Source organism: Stegostoma tigrinum, chromosome 12 (assembly GCF_030684315.1).
Source record: "Stegostoma tigrinum isolate sSteTig4 chromosome 12, sSteTig4.hap1, whole genome shotgun sequence".
Classification (NCBI taxonomy): domain Eukaryota; kingdom Metazoa; phylum Chordata; class Chondrichthyes; order Orectolobiformes; family Stegostomatidae; genus Stegostoma; species Stegostoma tigrinum.
In genome coordinates, this window is record NC_081365.1 from 28,912,217 (window position 1) to 28,939,371 (window position 27,155).

The 27,155-nt window shown below is 40.9% G+C and overlaps 1 protein-coding gene across 5 annotated transcripts in view; it reads right to left on the reverse strand.

Annotated features, from left to right (window-relative positions):
* LOC125456860 (type 2 lactosamine alpha-2,3-sialyltransferase-like) overlaps window positions 1-27,155 on the reverse strand; it is a 93,321-nt gene that overhangs the window by 24,817 nt on the left and 41,349 nt on the right. For 4 of the 5 annotated variants that reach the window (XM_048540327.2, XM_048540326.2, XM_048540323.2 and 1 more), the window contains 4 exons: window positions 16,672-16,777; window positions 10,515-10,624; window positions 7,254-7,317; window positions 4,468-4,563 (listed from right to left, as the gene is read on the reverse strand). In XM_048540327.2, coding sequence (XP_048396284.1) covers window positions 4,468-4,563; window positions 7,254-7,317; window positions 10,515-10,624; window positions 16,672-16,766 — 365 coding nt within the window. In that variant the 5' untranslated portion in view covers window positions 16,767-16,777. The remainder of the gene's footprint in view (window positions 1-4,467; window positions 4,564-7,253; window positions 7,318-10,514; window positions 10,625-16,671; window positions 16,778-27,155) is intronic. The other variant, XM_059650237.1, reaches the window with a different exon arrangement.

Sequence of the window (27,155 nt, forward strand, 5' to 3'; positions counted from 1 at the left end):
ACAGCAGGCCAAGCAGCATCTTAGGAGCACAACGGCTGATGTTTCAGGCCTAGACCCTTCATCAGAAAAGGGGGATGGGGAGAGGATTCTGAAATAAATAGGGAGACAGGGGGCGGCAGACTGAAGATGGATAGAGGAGAAGATAGGTGGAGAGGAGAGTACAGGTGGGGAGGTAGGGAGGGGGTAGGTCAGTCTGGGGAGGACGGACAGGTCAAGGGGACGGGATGAGGTTAGTTGGTAGGAAATGGAGGTGCGGCTTGAGGTGGGAGGTGGTGATAGGTGAGAGGAAGAACAGGTTAGGCAGGCAGGGACGAGCTCGACTGGTTTTGGGATGCAGTGGGGGAGGTGTAGGGGAGATTTTGAAGCTGGTGAAATCCACATGGGAACTCTGCAGCCCAGTGGTATCAAAGCGGAATATGAGTTGCTGTTCCTGCAACCTTCGGGTGGCATCATTGTGGCACTGTAGGAGGCCCAGGATGGATATGTCGTCTAAGGAACGGGAGGGGGAGTGGAAATGGTTTGCGACTGGGAGGTGCAGTTGTTTACTGCGAACCGAGTGTTGGTGTTCTGCAAAGCGGTCCCCAAGCCTCCGCTTGGTTTCCCCAATGTAGAGGAAGCCACACTGGGTACAATGGATGCAGTATACCACATTGGCAGATGTGCAGGTGAACCTCTGCTTAATGTGGAAAGTCATCTTGGGGCCTGGGATAGGGGTGAGGGAGGAGGTGTGGGGACAAGTGTAGCATTTCCTGCGGTTGCAGGGGAAGGTGCCGGGTGTGGTGGGGTTGGAGGGGAGTGTGGAGCGGACAAGGGAGTCACAGAGAGCTGGAAAATGTGAGGTGCGGGAAATGCGGGAGACACGGTCGAGGGCATTCTCGAGGGGGTGGGGGGGTGTGGTGGTGGTGGAGTTGCGGTCCTTGAAGAACTGGGACATCTGGGATGTGCGGGAGTGGAATGTCTTATCGTGGGAGCAGATGCGGCGGAGGCGGAGGAATTGGGAATAGGGGATGGAATTTTTGCAGGAGGGTGGGTGGGAGGAGGTGTATTCTAGGTAGCTGTGGGAGTCGGTGGGCTTGAAATGGACGTCAGTTACAAGCTGGTTGCCCGAGATGGAGACTGAGGGGTCCAGGAAGGTGAGGGATGTGCTGGAGATGGCCCAAGTGAACTGAAGATTGGGGTGGAAGGTGTTGGTGAAGTGGATGAACTGTTCGAGCTCCTCTTGGGAGCAAGAGGCGGCGCCGATACAGTCATCAGTGTAACGGAGGAAGAGGTGGGGTTTAGGGCCAGTTTTCATTTTCACGTAACCATGTCTCTAAAGCTGTGAGGCATATTCATTAAACTCTGTGCCATTAATTCTGAAGATGGATAGAGGAGAAGATAGGTGGAGAGGAGAGTACAGGTGGGGAGGTAGGGAGGGGGTAGGTCAGTCTGGGGAGGACGGACAGGTCAAGGGGACGAGATGAGGTTAGTTGGTAGGAAATGGAGGTGCGGCTTGAGGTGGGAGGTGGTGATAGGAGAGAGGAAGTGTACATTTATGAACTATTAGTTATTTTTAGATGTTCTTAAATATGGTTGAAAAGTGACATGTAACATCAGACTGGTTTCTATTAAGTTTTATATTATGTTTTTTGATAGTTTTTGGTATAGCAATTTACTTCTCCAGTCGAAGTGTAAAGCTTGTACCAATTCCCTGTGTAATTGACAGATGCCCCTCCTGCTTTCCTTTGACTTCCCTCATGAAAATGATAACTTTTAATAGTTGTCTTAACTACCTACTGTTACAAAGGCATTCTGACCTTTTGAAATCCATGCAGGAGAACACCAATCCCTCTGCAATCTCTCACCACTGAGACAATATGCTTCCTTTTGTACTCTTCCTGAGATCTTTGCTCACTCAACCTATGTGTCTTCTTTTAAAACAATGTCCTCTTCATAACATTCTTTCCTACCCAACTTTACGTCCTCAAATTTAGCAAACATGACTTGATGAAGGGACAAAAGGTATGTATAAATTGTGAACAGATGGTGAAGTCCCAGTACTAATCTGTCTGGTATATCAGTCTTTATATTTGCCACATCACAAAAATGAGACATTTACATATACACTGTTGCAGCTATCCAGTCAATTTTCTATCCACATGAATATGCTCACCCCCTTAACTCCGAAGGTTATTGAGGAAAATAGAAGCTTATGTGGCACCTTATCAAAGGCCTTCTGGAAATCTATAGACAGTACATTCACTGGTCTCACCTTATCTACAGCACCTACTTCTTCAAAACAACTAATAGATTGGTCAAACATTATTTCCCTTTCACACAACCACATTCACTCTGCCTGATTACCCTGAACTTATCCAAGTGCCCTGCTTTAAACTTATTTAATAATAGCTAACATTTTCCCCAATGACAAACATCAAGCTAACTGGCCTCTACATTTCAGCTTTATGTCCTCTGTTATTCAAGTTAGCAAGTTATGTTCACTATCTTCCAATCTAATGGAACTGTCCCAGAATCAAAAGGAGCTTTGGAAAAATTAAACCATTGCATCAACTACCTCACACAGACACCTCTTTTAGGATGAAGTCCGTAAGGATCTAGGCATTTGGCAACCTCCAGCTCCAACAATTTACTCAGTACCATTTCTGATTATTAAGATTTCTAGTTGCCCTCTTCCTTCCATTTCCTGATGTTATTGTTAATTCTGGAGATGTTACGTTATCCTGTACAATGAACAAGGATGATGCAAAACGCCCAATCATCTGCCATTTCCCTAATTTCCAGTCTCACTTTTTAGAGGACCAATGGTCATTTTGTAACTCTCCACCACAATATTAATTTAAAAAGATTTGTATTTTTAAATTTTTGACTTGCTTTCTCTAAAGTTGAAATTTCAAAAAGAAATTTCTGTCCACTCTTCTGACCTATCACATATCTATGTACAATTTCATTTTCTTCATTAAGTCTGGTACTATCTTTAGCATTTATTTACCAGAAGTGGTTAGTCTGACCCTTGGAATTTTTATTTGTCGAAATGCATTTATTCAGCATATTCTAAACTATCCACTTAAATGACAGAATGCATCTCTATTGATATCCTTTAATCTAACTTGTCAACTCACTTGAGCCAGCTCTGCTTGCATGCCCTCATTGAGGTCCTTACTTAAAATTTACAAAATAGTTCCAGATCCATTCCTCTCCAGCGCAAATTTAAGTGGAAAATTCAAATCAAGATCAGGTTCCAATCTTGCAGTCACTTTCCTGTAATGGCTGCCACATCATACTTCATTTTTAGGAACAAAAATAAAGTTGCTTCCAGAACTGAGCAAGGGTCACGAGACCCGAAACGTTACCTGATGATTTTTCCTTCACAGATGCTGCCAGACCTGCTGAACTTATCCAACAACTTTATTTTTGCTCCTGGTTTACAGCATCCACCATTCTTGCGGTTTTTACACTTCATTTTTATTCACATTCGGGTCAGTTTCTTTCTGAACTGATATACATTTAGATACAGAGGCTTGAGTTTTACTTTCTTGGTAAACTCTGTCCTGATTTGTTGCTTAGTTCCAATTCATATCCACTAACCCTTCTGTTTGTTGCCCATATTCATAGCTTTCTTTTCAGCCTTGACTTACCATATCTTCTCAAATTTGATTCCTTGCCCCCACAACACTTAAGTATTCTTCAATTTTCTGGTTGCATGGGTGGCAACAGTACAGGTGGAGACGGTCCCCAAGATTAGTGGCAGTGCCCCACAAACCAGAACCTACTTCTCTCACACTAGTCATTGGGCCAGATATTCATCTCTCTAAATCGGATTTATCATTGATAATTTCTACATGGCTCAGTTAACATAGGGATTATGACCTTGGAAGCTCTGTTTCTGGTTTTAGCGCATAACTCTTCACCAATTCCTTTTTCATCCTGCCACTATCACTCGTACCTATAAGCAATCCAGAGACTCCCAGTTCAAGTCCTCTCTAACCCTGGGCACATGTCTTAAACCTTGACACCAGAAACAACTAAACCACCTGAACTCATGCTCTTCATCTTCATCACTAAACACCGTACCAATACATTTTTAAAACAAAAAAAAAAATAATCGCCCCAAACAATTTGACTATGCTTTTGGTCACCCCTTGTAGATAACGTCCTACTCCCACCTTCTAAAGCATTATTAGCGTTCATGTAGCATTCTTCGTATGACTGTCAATATGCATATTCTCTTCAAGGCTATTCCATTCCATTCCATTAATAATCAAAATAAAGTTCAGCATTAATTGAAAACGTGTCATAAGTTTATCAGGATTGATGAGAAAGAAATAGCTGCTATTCTAATTTTTAAAAAACAATGGTACAATTCAGTAATGTGCATTATTCCACAATTGATAAATGTTTGAAAAAAAGCTTGAGTGCTTTGTCATACAAGGCAACTTAATTCATATAAAATTTAACAAAAATAAATACCTAATGACGACATCATAGGAGTCAATTATTTTCCCTAAAGTCTTGTTTCGAAGCACTCCTCCATTGCCAACCACTACGCAACTTAGACACGACAGGCTATTAAACAGGAAGAAAAAACAAGCAGCAAAAAAATGAGACTTCTGAGTTACTGTGCAAGGGCAGTATCATTAAAACTAAAGATTGTTAGAGTTAACTTAGAAATTAAAATATTTTGACAACTATCATTGTTTTTCCCTTTTGGCTTTATTCACAGTTTTGCATCCCAATAATAATAATCAGGTATAAGCAGAACAGGTTTTATTCAACATCTACATTAAACATTCTCAAGTGTCTTTCCACCATCTACTCACCTCAGACATTTAATCTTCTGCCCATTAAAGCATTCCACCCTTGTTCATCCCCAAACACTACAGCCCATCTGCCTAGCATACACTCGGGACTTTCCTGCAACAGCCAACACCCCATTGGCATTCTCTCCTATAGTCTATCCACATGGATCACTCCTTCAAGTCTCCTCTGAATTCAAACTATTTAACCTGTACATTCCACAAGCCTTGCTCACTGGAATCTATCTTCAAGAATTCTATGACTGCAATAAGTTTACATGATTATTTTTCATGAACTCCACGTGGGGAATTTGAGCCAGTATAAATGTGTTTAACATCAAGGCATCTGTATTAAACCTTAAGACTCAAGATTAACAGTTCTCCTGATGGTCTCCTGGCCAGGTGGGGGTGACCTTTCGGTGGCCCAGCGTGACCTCAGCATCGTCTTCCGAGGTGATTCCAGAACGGTCTCCTGGCCTCAAGGTGAAGCCTGGTGTGGCCTGGAGGCTAGGTGCCAGCGTGAACTGGGTTGGAAGGACTGCTGTTCTGAAGTTTTTAAATTTCTCTGTATTCTAATTTATCCCTATAATCTATAACGCTGATATTTTTAAAAATAACAATTTCGCACCCGCCCCCGCCAAGAATCTACCCCGAAGAATCTGGACCTAGGTACCTTGTAGCCAAGGTGGCACTGTAGGCAGCAACTTGTAAACTTTTCACCATACTCATCAAGTACGTGAGACAATAAAGCTAATCCAATTCAGTTTGAAAGATGGCAATATCTAATTGCGTCTGAAGGTTAAAAGAGGATGTTTCATTACATTTCCTCTATCACTGAACATTTTGGAAGAGGGAGATGAACATAAATATGACACAAACCAAGATGATACATTGCAGAAAGCTGCTGTTGAGGGGTTGAGAATAGAACTCAAAGAAAAGTGGACAACTATTTTGGCGAAGAAAGAAACATTTAAAACAAGATCCAGCATGCAGAGAGAATATATTCCATTCAAAAAAATAACAAGCAAAACACAAGCAGGGTTTCATGGGTGAATAGAGACAAGTAAACAACTGAATCACTGAGAAAGAGGAATTCATGAGGTATACCGGCAGCAAAGTAGGAAGAATACCAAGGGACCAGGAGAGAAGTCAAAAAAACAATTAGGAAGGCAAACAGGAACTATGAAATCAAGTTAATCAAAAGAAAACAAAACAAAGTACTACAATATTTTAAAAGGCACAATGATAAAGATGTGATGGAAATAGGGTAACTAAGATATAGAAGGTTAATACCACAGGTGACAGAAATGCAGTAATATTAAATGATTTTGTCTTGCTGTTCTTATGTTCCTACGTAAATAATGTGACAAAGTACATTTAAACTAAAAAAAAGTGAATTTATTGAACAAACTAAACGTCAGAGGATGAAATGCATCCATTTTATACAAAATAAAATAATCCAAGGACAAGAACTCAGCATCTTTTTTAATCATTCATGAGCCAAAGCTCCAGAAAAACTGGTAGATAATTAATATAATTGCTATATTTAAAAGAATAGTAGATCAATCATCTTAATATTGGTGGCAAGAGAAATATAGTGAATCCTCACTAAGGGACAGACTATGAGAACAATTAGAATTGAGAAATGTAATGATCAAAATGGGTTTTAAAAAAAAAACGGAAAATCTTGCTCGCCCAACCTTACTAAAGTAGATTTTTGGAAAGGAAACAGATAGTAGTGAATGATAATGCAGTGAGACATAATGGGGTTTTCAAAGGTGTTTGATAAAGTACCTACAAAAGACTAGTCAATAACATCGAGGAAAATGGAGTGAGGAGACATGGCAGAATAAACTGTTATTTGACATTCACACAGAAAGCAACGAGTGGGAGTAAAAGGGGAGTTACTCAAAGTAGCAGAAGGTGGACAGTGACGTGCCTCAGATAGAACAGAAAGGATCCTTTGTTTTAAGTTAACTTTATTGTGAGCAAGGAGTCATATTTTGGGGGCGGGGGGGTGTGGTGGGGAGTGGAAAATGTGGGTTTAAAATAAAGAAGAGGAGCTAGATCCCCCTCCTCACCTCAGGATTACGAAAGAATCGGCATCGTCACCTGGGGACTGGTTGTAACAACATTCAATACTGGAGGTGTCGCCCCATAGAATGGGCAAGGTAATTGGTATACAAGTTCAACATAAGTAACAGGAGGTACTATACTTCGACAGAAAAGTGCAAACTCCACTCGTTACTTGGAAAGTGCATGCCTAAACAAAATGAAGGAACTAAAACTCAGAAACTAATAAAAAAAAATCAGTCAACCACTAGAAATTGTGCCATGGTTAGCAGAGCCACAAAAGAAAGCAGGTAAAAATATGGGCCTCAATTCTGGAATTGAAAAGTAGGAGTGAATAAGAAAACTATAACTGAACTATCATAACTATTATAAAAAAAATTCACCTACTTTTTCAGGTTTTGTGGAAGATCACAGTCCTTCAAAACTTCAAGTACTGCCTGGAAGTGTCTTTCTGGAACACAGAAGGAATAATGTACTTTAAAACTGATAATAAAAACATAGAACAGAAAATTACAGCTCAGTACAGGCCCTTCAGCCCTCGATGTTGCGCTGACCTGTAAAACCAAACTGAAGCCCACCTAGCCTACACTATTCTGTTATCATCCATATGTTTATCCAATGACCATTTAAATGCCCTTAAAGTTGACGAGTCTACCACTGTTGCAGGCAGGGCATTCCACGCCCTTACTGCTCTCGGAGTAAAGAACCTACCTCTGACATCTGTCCTATATCTATCACCTTCAATTTAAAGCTATGTCCCACTGTGCTAGCCATCACCATCCAAGGAAAAAGGCTCTCACTGTCCACCCTATGTAATCCTCTGATTATCTTGTATGTCTCTATTAAGTCACCTCTTAACCTTCTTCTCTCTAATGAAAACAGCCTCAAGTCCCTCAGCCTTCCCTCCATCCCAGGCAATATCCAGTAAATCTCCTCTGCACCCTTTCCAATGCTTCCACATCATTCCTATGATGTGGCGACTAGAACTGTAAGCAATACTCCAGGTGCGGCCACACCAGAGCTTTGTACAGCTGCAACATTACCTCATGGCTCTGAAACTCAATCCCTCTACCAATAAAACCTAACACACTGTACGCCGCCTTAACAACCCTGCCAACCTGGGTGGCAACTTTCAAGGATGTATGTACACAGACAGAGATCCCTCTGCTCATCCACACTACCAAGAATCGTAACATTAGCCCAGTACTCCGTATTCCTGTTACTCTTTCCGAAGTGAATCACCTCACACTTTTCTGCATTAAACTCCATTTGCCACCCCTCAGCACATCTCTGCAGCTTATCTACGTCCCTCTAATCTGCAACATTCTTCCGCACTATTCACAACTCCAAGGACCTTAGTGTCATCTGCAAATTTACTAACCCATCCTTCTATGCCCTCCCCAGGACATTTATAAAATTGACAAATGGCAGTGGCCCCAAAACAGATTCTTGTGGTTCACCACTAGTAACTGAGCTCCAGGATGAACATTTCCCATCAAACACCACCCTCTGGCTAGCTGTAAGAAGTCAATTTCTGATCCAAACTGCTAAATCACCCTCAATCCCATGCCTCTGAATTTTCTGCAATAGCCTACCATGAGGAACCTTATCAAACGCTTTACTGAAATCCATATACACTACATCAGAGAAAATGGGAACTGTAGATGCTGGATAATCCAAGATAAAAGTGTGGGGCTGGATGAACACAGCAGGCCAAGCAGCATCTTAGGAGCATAAAAGCTGATGTTTTGGGCCTAGACACCTCAATCCCATCTAATCTAATAGCCTGTATCTCAGTATTCTCCTCGATAATTGTCAGTATTCACACAGGAAAAAAACAAAAAAAAAAATTCATTTACCGCCTCTCTAATCTCTTTGGACTCCACGCACAACTTCCCTCTACTGTCCTTGACTGGCCTTAATCTTACTGTAGTTTTTTTTTAAAATTCCTCACATACCTATAGAAAGCTTTAGGGTTTTCCTTGATCCTACCTGTCAAAGGCTTCTCATGTCCCCTCCTGGCTCTTCTTAGCCCTCTTTAGATCCTTCCTGGCTAACTTTGTAACTCTCAAGCGCCCTAACTGAGCCTTCACGCCTCATTTTTACATAAGCCTCCTTCTTTCTCTTGACAAAAGATTCAATTTCTTCAGTAAATGTAACCAAATTGTGGTCACTATCACCAAAGTGCTCACCTACCTCCAAATCTAACACCTGGCCTGGCTCATTACCCAGTTCCAAATCCAATGTGGCCTCGCCCCTTGTTGACCTATCTACATACTATGTCAGGAAACCCTCCTGCACACACTGGACGAAAAACTGATCCATCTATAGCACTCAAACTATAGCATTTCCAGTCAATATTTGGAAAGTTGAAGACCCCATAACAACTACCCTGTCTCTCTCACTCCTATCAAGAATCATCTTTGCTATCCTTTTCTCTACATCGCTGGGAGTTTTCGGAGGCCTGTAGAAAACTCCCAACAGGGTGGCCTCTCTTTTCCAGTTTCTAACCTCAGCCCATACTACCTCAGTAGACGGGTCCTCAAACATTCTTTCTGCCACTGTAATACTGTCCTTGACTAACAATGCCACACCTCCCCCTCTTTTACCACCTTCCCTGATCTTACTGAAACATCTAAACCCCGGAACCTGCAACAACCATCCCTGTCCCTGCTCTATCCATGTCTCCGAAATGGCCACAACATCGCAGTTCCAGGTACCAACCCATGCTACCAGTTCACCCACCTTATTCCAGATGCTCCTGGCACTGAAGTAGACACACTTCAAACCACTTTCCTGCCTGCCGTTTCTCAGTTGCACCACAGAAGTCATAATATAACCCAGTACTAACTTATGGTCAAAGCACACAAGTCAATTATGATTGTTCAAACCTGAAATAGGACATCTACAAAATGTACCAACGTAATCTTATGACATAACACTGACCTGAAACACTAATCGTGCATTCCTGAATGCTGATCTTTTCCAACGTTCTCGGTTTTAACTTCGGATTTTCAGCATAATTTTGCTAATATTGTAGACTAAATCGGTGTGATTTAAAAGATTGCTGAGAAAACTCTAGGTGCAATGCCAAAGGAAAAGCCCAAAGCAGTCACCTGGGAGCAGTAGCCTTCTGCTTAGCAGATAAACGGTTAACTCTAATCATTGCAAGGTTGCTCCAGATACTTATTGCATCAAACTCACTGCTCTAGCCTTACAGAACCACAAACAGATTTACAGCAGCCAGAATGCTTCCTGCTACACAATTACATTAATTTTAAAGTCATTGCAATCTTATGCAAAGATTAAACTTACTACAAATCTTACTGATACCTAAGCCACAGCTTGCATTTCAGATAGACAATGGTTGATCTATCAAACAAAAACATATTTGTCAAACAAAGGCCAAACAATACATTTATAGAATAGCAAGTGTAAGTTCAAAATCGTTCCAGATGCTTCTGTCCTAGTTATCATGTCTCACAATCTCTACAGCAGTTAAAAGTTTGTCCTTGCGGCCCTTTCTAGTGGAAGAGAATCATTAATACCTTAATCATAGAAGGTTTTGTGCGTTGTTTTGCCCTTTGAGTTACACTAGGCCTTTACTAAATAACTTGTAGACCTGTTTCTCTCAGAATGTACATGTACCTGAGCTCAGCGTGCCAAATGGCAGGATCTCTGGAACTGACATTGTTTTAGCAGGCCATCTTTTATAGGTGATGTCTGAGTAACACAAGAATGGGTGTGTGTTTTTGGACCTAGTGGAAGACAAAAGAAGGAAGAAAGAGATACTTAATGGCAAGAATCAAACTTTAAAATTTTATTAATGTTTTATTTGTACCCTCTTTCACACAGAATGAAAGCAAGAAAAGGAAATATCATGTGCTAAAGTAGAGACACCAGTAACTCTTTACTCATTGCAGTTTGGTGCACAAGGTGCATTGATATACAGGACAACGGAAAGACACAGCACGATAATTATCAGCCCACATTGATGAAGATTAAAATATATATACAGATTAATTCACCTAGACTGCAATACATCTATAGATTATGCTAAAGTTTCCCTCTACAATCTCACTCACTCAATGCATAGATGAAAACACTAAAATTCAGCTTGGACAAATAAAGGAATGTTGCTTCATGGCTCAAAAACCAAGGGCAAGAGTAAATGAAACACATTTCATTGGATTTGATCAGTCTGAAGCAAACATTGTTTGGATAAAATATTGTTTCATCTTAAACAAAAATTACAACTCAAAACTCATGAAAATCAAACCAAACAAAAAATGTAGTATTGGTCTTTTGATTTTAAAAGGTGAACATTCTAAATGTATGTTTTCAAGGGGCAAAACTGAGATGACGTGAAAAAAACGTAAGTGCCATGGAAGTGTTTGTCTCATTGAATTGTGCTGTGTTACTGAAAATATTGTGAACCACTCTAAGAGTTGTAGTGTCCCGAGGATCTATGTTAGGACTTGTGTTTTAAAAATGAACATGTTTATAAATGATTTGGATATATAGCCAAAAGAAATAGCATCAAAGCCCAACTACAGCAAATTAGGATTTGGATTACAGTACTGCTGGAATCATGCACAGAGTAATCAAAAAGTCCACTGTTAAGAAGACTCATTTAAATGACACAAAAGAAAATATTAAGAAGCAATGTACAAAAAAAAATTGTGTTTTTCAACTGTTGGCACAGAGAAGGCTTTCACAAGTTAAGAAAGGCTTCAAGGCAACAGAGGAAGACTATTTGTGGAAGCTGTGTTTTTTTAAGACCAAGGATATAGATACAGAATTATCCCTGGAATAATGAAAGGGGACTGTAAAAGGTAAACAGTCAAAGATTTGAAAAAAAAAAGTGATTTAAAAAAGTTGGAAGAATGAACATTAAATGAAATGCCAGGAAATAGAATTAGAATTAGAATTAGAGTGGATGCTCCAATACTCTTCTTTCCATCTGCCGTCTTTCTATGCTTAAAAAAGGCAAATAGAACAACAGGATAAGTGAAATAATTTTGTGATTAAAATTTTCAAAACATCCTGAAAAAAAAGACAAAAAAAACCATAAGACATAGGAGTGGAGTAAGGCCATTCGGCCCATCAAGTCCACTCCACCATTTAAATCATGGCTGATGGGCATTTCAACACCACTTCCCTGCACTCTCCCCGTAACCCTTGATTCCTTAGGCACAGATTATTCTGTCTGGAAAAATGTTTATAGAAAACAGTGAGCTTCCCTGTGGTGGAATAATTTATTGAACAGCTAAATGTGACACAGCATTGTGGACACCAGGAAAGTCTTGGTTTGCTTCACTTTTTGTGCAGATAGCTGACCTGGAGACAGATGCTTTCTTAGAGCTCTTAATATTGCATCAAACAGAAATGTAGCAAAATTCCTGCTAGAAGGTACACAGTTAAGGGAAGGATAAGGTGCAACTCCATTCCTCGGCCAGGCCCATCCAAAGGCTGGGTCTTTGGCAATAATGAGAGAAGCCCTCCACCACTGCTCACAGATCTATAAATCCTAACATTCTTCTCCGTCTTCAAAGAGAAAAATGTAAACAAGTGGTTGGAATGTCATGAGGTAGAAAAATAACTAGTTTTGCCAAGAAAACACACAAATAACCTCAGCCAGCACAGGAATTAAACCCATGCTCTTAGTATCAAGCTGCACTGCAAACCAGCCACCCAGCCAACTGAGCTAACTGATGGCCAGTCTGTGTTGCTACCAACAGCAAAGGTCAGGAGCTCCAGTGATTCTCATTGTAAGGCACAATATTGAGGAAACGGAACTTGTATCCCCAGGTGGGCCAAACTGACTCTTTACTGAACAATAACTGGGAAAGGCCGGGGGGGGGGGGGGGGGGGGGGGAAGAAAAATCAAGATGCACCCCAGTGTTTAAATCAAGATGCACCCCACTGCTGTGGCAGCGATTACCACAATCTCCTCCCGCAATTTCATCCTCTATGTGGACTAGAGCTCAGGACATTTCCACCTTGAGGGTTGTATTTTCAAATCTACATGAAATTCTTTATTCCACAAGCATCAGATCATTACAAAAGATGAAGCTAAAGGAAATAACATTTACCTGGAACAAAGGCTGAAATTCACATGGTTGAGTAAATCTTTTGTTTGTCTCTTTCTCTCCAGGAGAGCTCTTTGTCACAAAGACACCCTTACCTTCAGACAGCAGGTCTACTCAATTGTTTGAGCTCCCCTGCTTGGTACCTTCCCTCAAGTCACAACCTCCTGGAGACCCCATTACACCACCTCAACACTCTATCATTGAGATGCTCGCTTAAAACCTTCAGGGGAACAAGTTTCAAGATTCTGGTTACTCTGACAAAACAAATACACTTTCAATTACTTAGTGGAGTAAGCCATTTACGTTGAGCCTTTTCATGGTATATCTTGACCACAAGAGTGACTGTCTTCAAACTCTCCCTTCATGACAGGGTATTCTCAGAAAGAAGCTCAAAATGTCCTTACTGTGTCAAATCTGTTGCCCGTGACTCAGATCAGGATTTTGTCTGTTTTCTTTCTCAGCAACTCCACTTTACGATGTAGCGTTCCACTCCCATTCCAACTTTAACAATACCTAAAATGGTCATTCTTCAGAATGCGTATATCCTTTAATGCTTAGCTATTTCAAAACATGAACAAGATTTGCCGTGAGGACAAAGGAAAAAAGGAAAGTATCACTGTTGTGATTAAGTGCTATGTTCCTTTAAGGTCACTTCATCCAACTGATGTTCAGTAAGCCAAAGCTGGCTAGAGTTTGATGACAGAATTTTTGTCATTGCTAAGTACGTACGAATCCTGGCTTCAAGTCAGGAACTGTAGGTGGTCTGTTTTGTTTTAATTTTAAAATTGCTATACATTGTAGCATATGCATCAATAAGCAAGCTGATTATAACTGGAAACAAATTTAAGATAGTCAGCAAGTAAGTTAAATGGAAAACTGAAGATCGTTATGAGAATGCTGTAAATATCAAACCATCAGCATCTCTAGAACTCAGATGCACTAATCGGCTAAAAATTAAACACTGCTGACCAACATTGTCCCACCTTTTGCAAATGCTACTGTTTACACTTTAATTTTAATCCCTTAAGCCCCAAAACATTTGTTGGCCTTTTGTGTTTGTAAACTGAATTACATAATATTTATTATTACACACACACACACACACACTCTTCAATATAGTTAAGTATTGACCATATGAAGTCTCTACAATGAGAAACAATAAATATACTAGCAAAACCATTGATAAAGGTAATTGAACTTTCTGCACAGATTTTGTTTTGCTTTGTAATGCGCAGTAGGTTCTAAAACAAATAAACAAAACCAAAACCAAACCCAGTTCAATTGACTAATGCTCAACTCCATCCCATCACTAAGTACATTCTAAAAACGTGAAAAAAAACAGGTAAAAGGTGCATTCACTCTCCTGTTGCTTCCATGCCCAATTTTGTTATTGCCGCTACCTCCTTAGTCTGGCGTTCTTCCTACTTCCAGCATCTGAAGGCTCAAAACTGGACTCAAGACTTCTTTGGCCCTAATGCTATCGGTCATTGTCACAACTAGCAACAAAGTAATGTATTCCAGGTAGTTTGGAGACAGTCAGCTTTGAAACAATTTGTCTGCAAACCACAACAGATGGGACAGTGAACACCCGCAAATTGCAAATGCAGGCAACGCTCTGTGCAGCTGCAGTGTTCGAAGTAAGCTGTTCAAGCTTTATTACTTAGAAACCAACATGTAGAGCCAAGACCTACTGTAATGGGTTAATCAGTTTAATTGTTTTAGTTTGTCTAAAAGTAAAGTGACATCAAGCATAAAAGATAGAAAGGAGGAAAGAAATACCGAGTGACAAGGCTGAATTTGAGCTCAAAAAGAATGAAAAAGAAAAGATCCAATGAATACACTATCATAAAAATATTACAGATTTCACTTTTACTTCAGGGACAGAGGTGTTGAGAAACAGGGAAGAGTTGAACCATCATACAATGAGCAGTTTTGGTCAGGTCGAAGCACGTCTTGCCTCCTGTCTAGGTACATAAAAAGGGTCACAGGAGTCTCCTAGTATACAAGAGCTTTCAAGCCCTCATGGGGAATTAAGAACAGTTGATGGGCAAGTAGGAGTTAGGCACAAAGAGTAAATAAGCTCCTTGGGAGATAGCTTCTACACTAGACGGCTCCCATATGGACTGATCCTGATCTATAACCAGAGGGTCAAAAAGGGTTAACCTTTTCAAAAGGATCTATGTATATATGGCAGATTCACAGAAAAAACCTGATGCCGAGCTGCTGTTTGATTACCCAGCAAACCGTGAAATTTAATCTGCTGCTTGGGGTTGATACAAACAAGTCCCTAAAATGCCAGGATCAGCGATTTGCACTTCACTAGGTTTGTGTTACAGTTTGAGCTTTTCCTATTTGACCTTCATAGTCCATTTATAGAACCTGGCAAATAGCTCAAGTCCCTTGAGTGTGCTAATTTTATTTATTTATTTTATCAGGCAGATAAAGTGCATACACAAACCATAGCCAGCAAAGCTCAAACACCACAATATCTAAAGAGAAGAACTAGAATTACTTTGAGGAATTAGCTTTGTTTTAAAGCATGCTTTCTGTACTTCCTGAAATGCATCATAAAAGCTATCTTCTACAAGATCAGCAAAAATGAAACTGTGTGTGGGTAATCAAAGTTCAATACTCTGCCAAAATCTAGAACCAGCACTTATTTCTTTTGATTTGTACTTTAAGATTTCCCACGTTGTTGGCCTATCAAATGTGGCTACAAATGTGTAATTTTAATCAGCTGCTACCACCTAGAAGTCAGGCCTTGAGTACTTAGGCATTACAGCTTTCACCGCTCTGCCCCCAAAACAAGCAGACTGGGTTTTACATCTAATAACACAGCCATGAGCAGTACCAATCAGACAGGATATCATTATTTCATTACTGGCATTATAGCCAGATTTAACAGGGAATTCCCAAAGCATTGAGCTCAGCTAAACAGAACTTTGTCAAAATGGCTTGTGGACAGCCATTTGCAATGCAGCAAACGGTTTACCACAAGTCATATTAAACAAGGTGCAACATCTCAAATGCATGTGGAATGCCATGCATAACATAACCAAGTTACTCACTACCACCAGGAGGTACTGAAGTGGTACTACAATTTCCTTCAGATAACGACAGTCTCACGTCACCCAGGAGAAACACCAACATCCCCCTGAAGACAGGGAACTATAGCAGGTGCAGTACGTGTCCATTATGGTTATGGTGTAATGTGGGCATTGAACCATTTAACATGCACTAAAAAGCTGAAATAGCACAGAATCAACTGAGGCTTGTGGGAGGGGAGGGGCAGGTTAATGGGGGAATTACAAGTAGCTAAAAAACCCACGAATATTGAAGTGGTTCAACAAAGATCCTTGAATGAACCTGCCAAGTTCAGACAGGGTCTTTTACATCAACTAGGGATATTTTCGAGCTTGATTTCCTATTTAAGAGGGCCTCAACTTTGGCTGCATTTGAAGAAACTTAAATAATAAGTGAAAATGGTTAAGGATGAATCTCTCAATCCAGTTGTGTTATGTTTCATTATCAATCCATGAAGCATTTAAAAAAAACTGATTTTGATTGTGTTCTCAATGTAGCACATAGGACTTGGATTACAAGGCATTGAGTCATATCAGTTTATTCAATACCGATTAAGGAACAGCACTCCAATAAAACAGTTGTATTTCCCTATATTATAAACAACAATAAGCATTGGAAAGATAACATACCCACTGGATTTAATTTGGTCATACAAGTAGTAATAGGAGAAAAGAAGGAGAACCATCACCATCAAGAACAGCTTAATGTACCGCCGTTTTTTCATGCTTCCCAGACCTGAATGACAAAAAGGAGAGAAAATAAGAAATCAGATCATACAAGCCACCTAATCACTTGTAAGATCACAACATGCATTTTTCCATATTTCAGTCAGATTTCTCTTGCTTCTTCTTCTCGCAAAGAAAACACCTCTCTACACCCACTACTGCAGCATGCCCACAATTTCTTGTTCTCTGCGATTGCTGGGCAAGACCTTCCCACCAGCACTCTACTATTTTTATCAACAATTCAGTGCCTGGCAGTCTCCAGGAAACTGTTCTCTATAGATCATCCACCCACTTGAAAGAAAATAATATCCATTATCTAGTGGTGAGGCAACTTTGTCTAAACTCATGGCAGAAATCGTTCAGCAGGTGACATTGTGGTTCAGATTCTCACATTGTTGAAAGCCATTTGAATCCCTTACTCCACATCTCCCAGCAAGATTTTAAACAGTGTATGATTAATGGAAGCAAAGAAAGTTTGGACTGCAAAATAGAATGGATTCACTATATTCTCAAGATGTTCCTACCCCCAAAACATGGTATTTTCCATTTTGATATTAAGACAAGCCTCTGTGAAAGGTGTATCAGAAGAGATGGCAAATAAATACATGCATCTAATTCCTGGCAAGAAAGCCAAAGGCAGTTCTGCAAGCTGAACTGAAGTACTGATAAAGATCATTTCAGCACTTTCTATTGGCATTATTTAAAAACATAAACCATAATTATTTAGATTCAAATATAACATGCTACACTAAATACATGGAGCAGCCTAAATTTTTGGACACTTGGGAATAGAATAGTCATTCAGAAAACGTTAAGGAAAGATCAGCATTGTTTATTTAAGAAAGGCTGCATGGAAAAACTGGGAATTACAGACAGGTGCATTTGACGCAAGTGGTGAGTAAATTGTTGGAGAGGATTCGGAGATACAGGATCTACATGCGTTTGGAAAGGCAAGAACTGATTAGTTGTACTCAACATGTTTTGTATGGGGGAAACCTCGTCTCACAAACTTGGTTGAGTTTGCTTCCTGAAGAGGTGACAAAGAAGATTGAAGACGACAGAGCGGTAGGTGTTGTCAACATGGGCTTTAGCAAGGCCTTCGACAATATTCTACCCAGTAGACTGGTTAGTCAGGTTATATCACATGGGATCCAGGGACAGCTAGCCAATTGGTTTCATAATTAGCCTGACAGTGGGAGCCAGAGAGTGGTGGCAAAAGACCGCTGTTCAGACTGCAGGCCTGTGACCAGCAGTGTGCCGCAAGAATCATGCTGGATCCGTTGTTGATCAATGCCTATATAAACAATTTAGATGTGAATACAGGGATATATAATGAGTAAGTTTGCTGAGGACACCAAAATTGTTGGTTATAGCGGACAGTGGAAAAACATTACGTGCGAGCATAACAAGATATTGATCTGCAGGGCCAGTGGGCCAAGGAATGGCAGATGGAGTTTACTTTAGATAAATGTGAAATGTTGCATTTTGGTAAGGTAAATCAGGGCAGAACATATATAATCAATGTGAGGGTCCTGTGGAGTGTTGTCGAACAGAGACCTGGGGTGGAGGTATGTAGTTCCTTAAAAGTGGTGTTACAAATAAACAGGGTGATGGAGGTGGCAGTTGGCATGCTTGCCTTCATTTGGTCAGATCATATAGTATTAGGAGTTAGGACATCATGTTACAGCCATAAACAACATTGCTAAGGCCACATTTGGGATATTGCGGACAATGCTGGGTCGCCCTGCTAAACGGAAGGCGGTTATTACACTGGAAAGGGTGCAAAAAATTATTTATAAAGATGTTGCGAGGAATGAAGCATTTCAGTCATGAGGAGAGACTGTACAGACTGGGACTTTTTCTCTCCCAGAGTGTCCAACACTGAAGGGAGACCTTATAGAGTTTGTAAAATCATGGAGGGCATAAAGTGAATAGCCAAGGTCTTTTCCACAGGGTGGAAGAGTCTAACACTAGTGGGCATAGGCTTAAGGTGAGAGGGAAAAGATTTTTGGGGACCCAAGGGGCAACATTTCAACGCAGAGGGTGGTGTGTATATGGAATGAGCTGCCAAAGGAAGAGAGAGAGCCAGGTACAATTACAACAGTTAAAAAGGCATTAGGACAGGTGCATGAATAGGAGAGGCTGAGAGGGATATGGACCAAGTACAGTCAAAGGTTCAGTTTACGAAATCTGGGTGGCATGGACCGGTTGGGCTGAAAAGGTCCGTTTCCAATGTATATGGCTAAGAAAATACAGCTTAAATTACTGTTTAAAAAAAACTAGAAAAACTGCAAAAATCACACGCTCTGATTAAATTATGGCATTCTCACTCCTGTTAAATTTGCTACATTTTCCAGAACACGTTATCAAGTTTTTCACATTAACAAATTCAAAACAATTTTTAAAAACTTGCATTGAATCATTACATGCCATTGGGATAAGCTTTCAGTCGGTGTTGGGGTTTAAACATTCTTGGGTGGGAACAAACCTCTTGTGAAGGATGACATTCCTGAATACTTGGAAGTGTATGGTGAAATAGGGCAAAGTCAGCACGGTTTCATCAAGGAGAGGTCATGCCTGGCAGATCTGTTAGAATTATTTGAGGTAATGATCAGACTAAACCAAGGAGAGTCAATAGATATTATCCACCTGGACTTCCAGAAGAAGAAAAGAACTAGGAGCAGGAGTAGGCCATCTGGCCCCTCGAGTCTGCCCCACCATGTAATAAGATCATGGCTGATTTTTTTGAGACTCAGCTCCACTTACCCGCCCACTCACCAAAGCCCTTAATTCCTTTACTGTTCCAGGCCTTTGATGAGGTACTGTACGGGAAGCTGCTGAATAAGGGCCCATGATGTCAGAGGCAAGTTATTCGCATGAATAAAAGACTGGCTGTCTGGCAGACAGCAGGGACAAAGGGCCCTTCTCAGGATGGCAGACGATGACTTGTGGCGCATTGCAAGGGTCAGTGTTGGGACCACAAATTTTCTCCTTATACATTATTGATTTAGATGAAGGAACTGAGGGCACTGTGGTTAAGTTTGCAGATGATACAAAAATAGGTAGAGAGACAGGTAGTGGGTTGTTGACTTGCTCGCCAGCTGGCTTGTTTTTGTTCAGACATCTTGTCACCATACAAGGTGACATCATCAGCAGAGCCTCTGATGAAGTGATGTTATTCTATTCCACTTGGAATTTATACTGTCCGGTCCATTATGGTGAGTAGTGTCATTTCCGGGTTTTGATCTGTACGGGTTTATATACGGGATCCAATTCTATACGTTCTGTTGATTGAAGTATGGGTGGAGACCCATGCCTCTAGGAATTCCCATGCGTTTCTATGTTTGACGTGGGCTACAAAGGTTACTTTGGTTCAGTTAAACTGATGGCCTTCATTGTCTGAGTGTACCGATATTAAGGAGAGCTCATCATGCCGTTTTGCTGATGTTCGTGGCTAGTTTCTGATGGCTAGCTTCCTTCCTGTCTGTCCAATGTGATGTTTGTGACAGTTGTTGCATGGTATTTTGTAAATGACATTTGTTCTGCATGCTGTGGGTCTTTAATCCACGTGAGTGTTTGTTGTAGGCTTGTGGGCCACCATGACTCCTAGTGGTCTTAGGAGTCTTGTAGTCAATTCTGATATGTTCCCGATGTAGGGAAGTGTGGTCAGTGTGTTAAGTCGTACTGTGCCCTCCTGTTGTTGTCTGTTTTGTAGGCATCTGTGGATAAAGTTGCAGGGATATCCGTTTAAGGCGAGGATCTCGTATAAGTGTTCTTCCTCCCGCATAATTCTGGAGTGTTGCAGTGTCCTGGCCCATTTAAATAATGTCCTAATGCAGCTGTGTGTGTGGACACTGGTGTCAACAAACATATAGAATTGGACCCTAGATACAGACCTGTACAGATCAAAACCAGAAATGACACTACTCACCATAACAGACCGGGCAGTATAAATTCCGAACGGAGCAGAACAATCGCTTCATTGGAGGCTTCATGGATGATGTCACCCAGTATGATGACCAAACATCCGGAAAAAAGCCAACTCAGCGAGCAACCTCATCCACAAGCCGAGCTACTGATGTTTGCCAATACTTTAAACAACTATGGGTGTAACACGCTAAAAATTGCCGGACAGGTAGTATTCAGGAGTTTGGGAGGGTGCAGAAGGATTTAGACAGGTTCAGAGAGTGGGAAGAGAAGTGGCAGATGGAATACAATGTGGGAAAGTGTGGGGTCATGAACTTTAGCAGGAAGAATACAGGTACGAATGGTTTTTCAAATGGGGAGAAAATTCAGATATCTGAAGTGCAAAGGGACAGGGGAGGCCTAGTCCAGGATTCTGTTAAGATAAACTTTCAGGTTGAGTTGGTGGTTAGGAAGACAAATACAATGTTGGCACTTATTTCGCAAGGACTTGAATATAAAAGCAAACTAAAGTACTTTTGGAGGTTTTAAAAGCTCTGGTCAGACCACATTTAGAGTTTTGAGAGCAATTTTGGACCCCATACCTCAGGAAAGATGTACTGGTCCTGGAACAGGACCAGAGGAGGTTCACAAGAGTGATCCCAGGAATGAAAGGCTTAACATGAGGAATGTTTGAGGATGATGGGCCTATACACTCAATGGAGTTGAGAAGGATTGGAGTGGGGGGGGGGGGTGGGGGGGGAGGAGAAGAGAGGGGTGTTGGATCTAACTGAAACTTATAGAATACTATCAGCCTAGACGTTGGGAAAACGTTTCCATTAGCAAGACAGTCCGGAGACCTGAGGGCACAGCCTTAGAACAAAGGGAAGACCCCTTTGGAACGGAGATGAGGAGGAGCTTCAGCCAGAGAGTGGTGAATCTGTGGAATTCATTGCCACAGAAGACAGTGGAGGCCAAGTCATTGAGTATATTTAAGACAAAGATAGATAGGTTCTTGATTGTCAAGGAGATCAAGGGTTACAGAGAGAAAGCAGGAGAGCAGGGTTGAGAAACTTATTAACCATGATTTAGTGGTGCAGTAGACTCAATGGGCTGAATGGCTTAATTCTGCTCCTATATATCTTATGACTTTTATTCCTTCCTATGAAAAGCACAGGAAGCCTTTGTAATTTCTTTCCTCCCTGACAGACATTGCCCCTTTAAAAAAAGGGGCACATTTCATCAAATCTTTGTTTTCTTGTGACAGCAAGCAAATAACTTGGAGCAAGATTAAGAATAAGCAGAGTAGCTCAATGCTTTGAAGCAAGGTTATTATACTGGTTACAAGTTATTTTTTATGCTGTAAACAATAAAAGGTTTCTCAGGAAGACTAATCAATTAAGAAACCAAAAGAAAGCTAGGTTGTGTATCATTAGCTTGATAGATTGGAAGGCAGGAGAGATTAAACACCAAAAAAAGGCTAATGGCACATGGTAAACGGTTGGGCGGCAGCTGGTGGTGCAGGGAGTTTAAAAACACACAATTAAGTGCTGGAGGTGCCAAAAAAAAAGTGACAACAGTAGAACTAATATCAGTTTCTGCCATCTGGAAAACATATGTTCCACTGAAAATGCAATCAGCCTAAAATAATACTTTCATTTCCCGCACCATAGGTGCTGATGGACTGGAGTATTTTCAACATTTGCGCTTTGCAGCATCTACTGCATTTCATTTTTGCATTCCCCTAATGAGCTAACTAAATAACACTGGAGTTAAAAGTGAAAACTTCCATCAAATGCTTAAGTGATGCCAGAAACTGGAGAAAATTTCACATGTATCTTCAAGGATACAGAAATAGTCTTAAGAACTCAAAAACCAATTTTATGTAAATATAAGCACTAACCAAAGCTGATTCAAGATGGAACATGCAAAGTAGAGTCTTGATGAGCTGGAAAATAGCAAATTTAGAATTTGTAAATGAAACAAACAAAAAGAACTAAGTAGAAAAGACAGGAATACCACCAGCATGAATCACCAATGGAAACAAATTAAAGAATCTATCAAGGAAGATGAATCAAATAACATTGGATTTTTTTTTAAGAAAAAGGAAAGCCCAGCAATAAACCAGGGATTGTGGCCAGAATGTTGTAAAAGAGGACAACAAATATCAATACCAAAGGTGACAAGCTGAAATAGATGCTTGAATAACAAATCAAGAGAACAGAAAACATATGAGGACATTGGTTAAAAGAGCAGTGTGATGTACATAATGTTGAGGTTGTACAGAACTTTGATGTGGCTCTCCTGTAGTACTGTGTGCAGTTCTGATCACCCTAAGGGAAGGGTATTATTAACTTGGAGAGAGTTCAAAAGAGATTTACCAGGATGTCACTGGGAATGGAAGCTCAAGTGAGAAAGGAGAGGCCAGATAGGCTGGGACTTTTATCACTGCAGCGTGGGAGATTGAGGGATGACCTTAGAGATTTATAAAATCATGAGGGGCATAGATAAAGTGAATAGCAAAAGTCTTTTCTCAGAGGGGCATTCAAAACTAGGGGGTAAATTGAGAGGAGAAATATTTTTTAAAAAGACATGAGAGGCATTTTTTTAAATAAGATACAATGGTTTCTATGTGGAATGAGCTGCCAGAGGTAGTTGGATGCAGATGCAGGTAAAGTTATAACATTTAAAAAGCATTTGGAAAAATACATGATTAGGAAAGTTCGGAGAGATAGGGGCCGAACACAGAAAAGTAGGTCTGGTTTGATTTGGGAATGTGGTCCATCTGTGGATTGAAGGGTTTGTTTTCTGTGCTTGTGACTCCATGACCTGAAGAAAATAAAGCAAATAATGTACATGCTGGGGAAACTCCAGTCTGACAGCATCTGTGTAGACAGACAGCATTAACATGAAGTCATACCGGACTCGATGTTAATACTGTTTGTCTCTCTCCACAGATGCTGTCAGAAGTGCTGCCTTTCTTCAGCATTGTTGACATACTTAAAGAATTGAATTGACCTAGAGGGTAGGCCTCATGTGGCCAAAACCAAAAGGCAATTACTGGCACTCAGCATGAAGGAGTGAAAACAACAGTGAGTAAAGAAGAAGGTGCTTTATTAGCGAACCATGATGAAATAAGGAAAACATGAAGGAAGCACATTGAAGGCTTACATGCAAAGAAACATAACACCAGGGATGACTAAGTTGGAAGAAAAAGTAATTTTGACATTGGGCGGAATTTTCCCAGCCTTTGAGCAAAGCTGTGTAATAGTCACAAATGAGAGAAAATATAGCCAGATTTTTAAAACAAAAATAATCAGCAACTCCCCTCAAGGCTTTAAACAGCAAATTCTGAAGCTCACTAACGAGCAACACCTACGCATTCCTCTCATGATTAGGTAATTTCACCTCAATTCTATGCAGCTTGCATTTCTTCCCACCTTTCCCCGAATTCTTGCCATCTAATTTCCCCTGAATTACAAGTCAGAGTAGTAACCCGATGGACGCAGCTTGCTTCTCCAGGCTCCCAACGTTTCAGTGTCTTCAGCAATGCATCAGATAGAAAGCTGACAAGCAAGACCTCAAATTTAATCAACTTCAGATTACTCCAGGTGCCATGCACAAGTGACTACAGAAATAAGGGGAAAAAGGCAGACGAAAGTGTGGCTGGAAAGAAGATGCAGGAGTGAGGGCTTTACATTACTGGGTCACTGGGACTGGCACAAGAGAGAAAGATAGCACCAGAACACAGCCAGGACAGAGATCCTTCTGGATCTTTTGCTACCACTACTGGATTCAAACTGAAATTGGCAAGGGGCCAAAACAGAATAGAGAAGAATGCCAGGGTTCAAAAAAAATACTTAGGGATACAAATGGCATTAGCCTAGATAAAACCAACTTAACAGGTGAAGTCAGAGAAAGGGGGAGAATGAAATGAAGTCCAAAAAAATAGAGAGTTACCATGTATGTATGCAAGTGCACAAGTTCAATAAATTATGGTCTGGGAGATACAGGCAGAGTTAAAAAAATCTGGAACTATGATGTGGTGGTGATGGCAGAGATCCAGTTCAAGGACAAGGCTAAGTCTCAAATATCCCGAGGTCTAAGCTGTTCAGGAGAATGGAAAAAGGAAAGGAGAAGGGGTAGCCATATTGGTTAAAAGAGGGCATCACAGCAATGGAGAAGGAGGATGTCATGGGGATTCCGAATCAAAGTCAGAGTCAATTTGGCTAAAGAACTAAAGAAACAAAGAAATTTCACAATTACATTGCTCAATATAATCTGTAGACCACGAACTAAGTGGAAACGATGCAGAGGAACCAATCTGCAGAGTAATTAGAGAAATACCTATAATATATTGTAGTTATGGGGTAGTTGAAGTATCCAAGTACAGGCTAGGATTTTGGGTAGTGTAAGGAGTAAAGTGTAAATATTCCTCAATTATGCTCGAAAGTTTTCAACAGCAGTGTGTGACCAGTTGAACAAGAAAGGTGGTGTGGCTGGACTTAGTCATTGGAAATTATGTTGGCCAAGTGTCAGTGGGGGAAGCATTTAGGGAACAGTGATTATCATATCACAAGGTTCAGGATGGCATAGGAGAATGACATGCAACAAGCCAGAAAGAGAAAAAAATTATTCAAGTTCGAGAGCAGACTTTAGTGGAGTGAGCAGGACTAAGCAGCTAGAAACAAATATTCAGGGTAAAATTAGTAGTCACATGGAAAAAGCTGTGTTGATGAGGAGGGGGCAGCACAGATTTCAAAAGGAAAAAAAAAAATTGTCTTTAGCCAAATTGGAGTTTTTGAAGCCATAACAAAAAGATCTATCAAGATCATATATAACACTGTTGATGTGGTATACATGGATTTCCAAAAGATTTTGATATCTATCATGATCTGAACTGGGGTACTATATATTATGAAAAGGGGACAGTAAAAGCATGGGTGCAAAATTGGCTCAGTGATAGGAAATAGAGCAATGGTCAATGCATTTCTTTTGGGGGTCAGAGGAAAGTCTATTGTGCAGTGCCCAAGGTCAAATTTGGACTCTTGCTTTTCCAGATACATAATAAGTTTTACAGATCTTGGCATGAAGAGATCAATTTCAAAGTTTGCAGATGACATTGAACTTAGAAAAACTGTAGGGTGGCATGGTGGCTCAGTGGTTAGCACTGCAGCCTCACAGCGCCAGGGATCCGCGTTCTATTCCGGCCTCAGGCGACTCTGTGGAGTTTGCACATTCTCCCAGCGTCTGTGTGGGTTTCCTCCGGGTGCTCCAGTTTCCTCACACAGTCCAAAGATGCGCATGCTAGGTGGATTGGCCATGCTAAAGTGCCCGTAGTGTCCAGGGGTGCATGGGTTATAGGGGATGGTCTGGGTGGGCTGCTCCAAGGGGCGGTGTGGACTTGTCAGGCTGAAGGGCCTGTTTCCACACTGTAGGGAATCTAATCTAAAGAGGTCAGTGTGGAACTCCAAAAAGGCCACTGACAAGTTAATGGAATGAGCAGATAAATGGCAGATAGAGGTTCAATGCAGAGAAGCATGAGGTGATGCACTTTGGTCCAAAAAACAACAAAAAGCATGGTAGGATAGCAGGTATAATTCCGAAGAGCTGGCAGCAGGACAGGTTGAGAAAGCGTAGTTTTCACAGCTTTATCAATATGGACATAGAGCACATCAGCAAGGAAATGTTCAACTTGTACAAGACGACTTGTTCGACTTCAGTTGGAGTACTGCGTACGGTGGTGGGTGCCACTTGACAGAAAAGACTTGAATGCAATGGAGAGTGCAAAGAAATGATTTAGAAGTACAGTTCAAGGAATGAGAACTCTGTGACAGGTCATTTGTCCGAATGATGATTAAAATGTTGACTTTTATGAAGTAGAAAAAGTAAGGACTGTGTGTATACGTGAGTAGCTGGAACAACAAGGTCAGTCAACCCTCTGAACAAAAAGTCTAGGTTAGTCAGTTTCTACCAAATGGTTCAGTTACAATTCATCAACAGAAACCACGTGTAACTGGAAATGGAGCTCAAAGTGCCCAACAAGGGGCCTCTTCAATATCCTTGCACAGGATCACTGAAGAAGCATTCCCATCTATCAAACTGCCTTGGTCCTTTGCAATTCTCCTACCGGTGCAACAGAGGCACAGCAGACCTGGTCTCCCTGGCCTTACGCTCATCCCTAGAACATATGGATAAGAAGAATACAGGCCTCAGGCTCCTGCTTGTTGACTACAGTTCCACCCTCAACACCACTATTCCAAACAAATTCATCTCTAAACTTAGAGACATAGGTCTCCGTTCCCCTCTCTATCTGGATCCTCCATTTTCTGACCCATAGATTACAAGTAAGAAAGAATGGGCAACAACCCCTCTTCCACCACAATCCTCAGCACCGTTGCTCTGCAAAGTTGTGTGCTCAGGCCCTAGTCTAATTCCTTTAACTCACTATTGTTTAGCCAAATTCCATCCCAACTCCATTTACA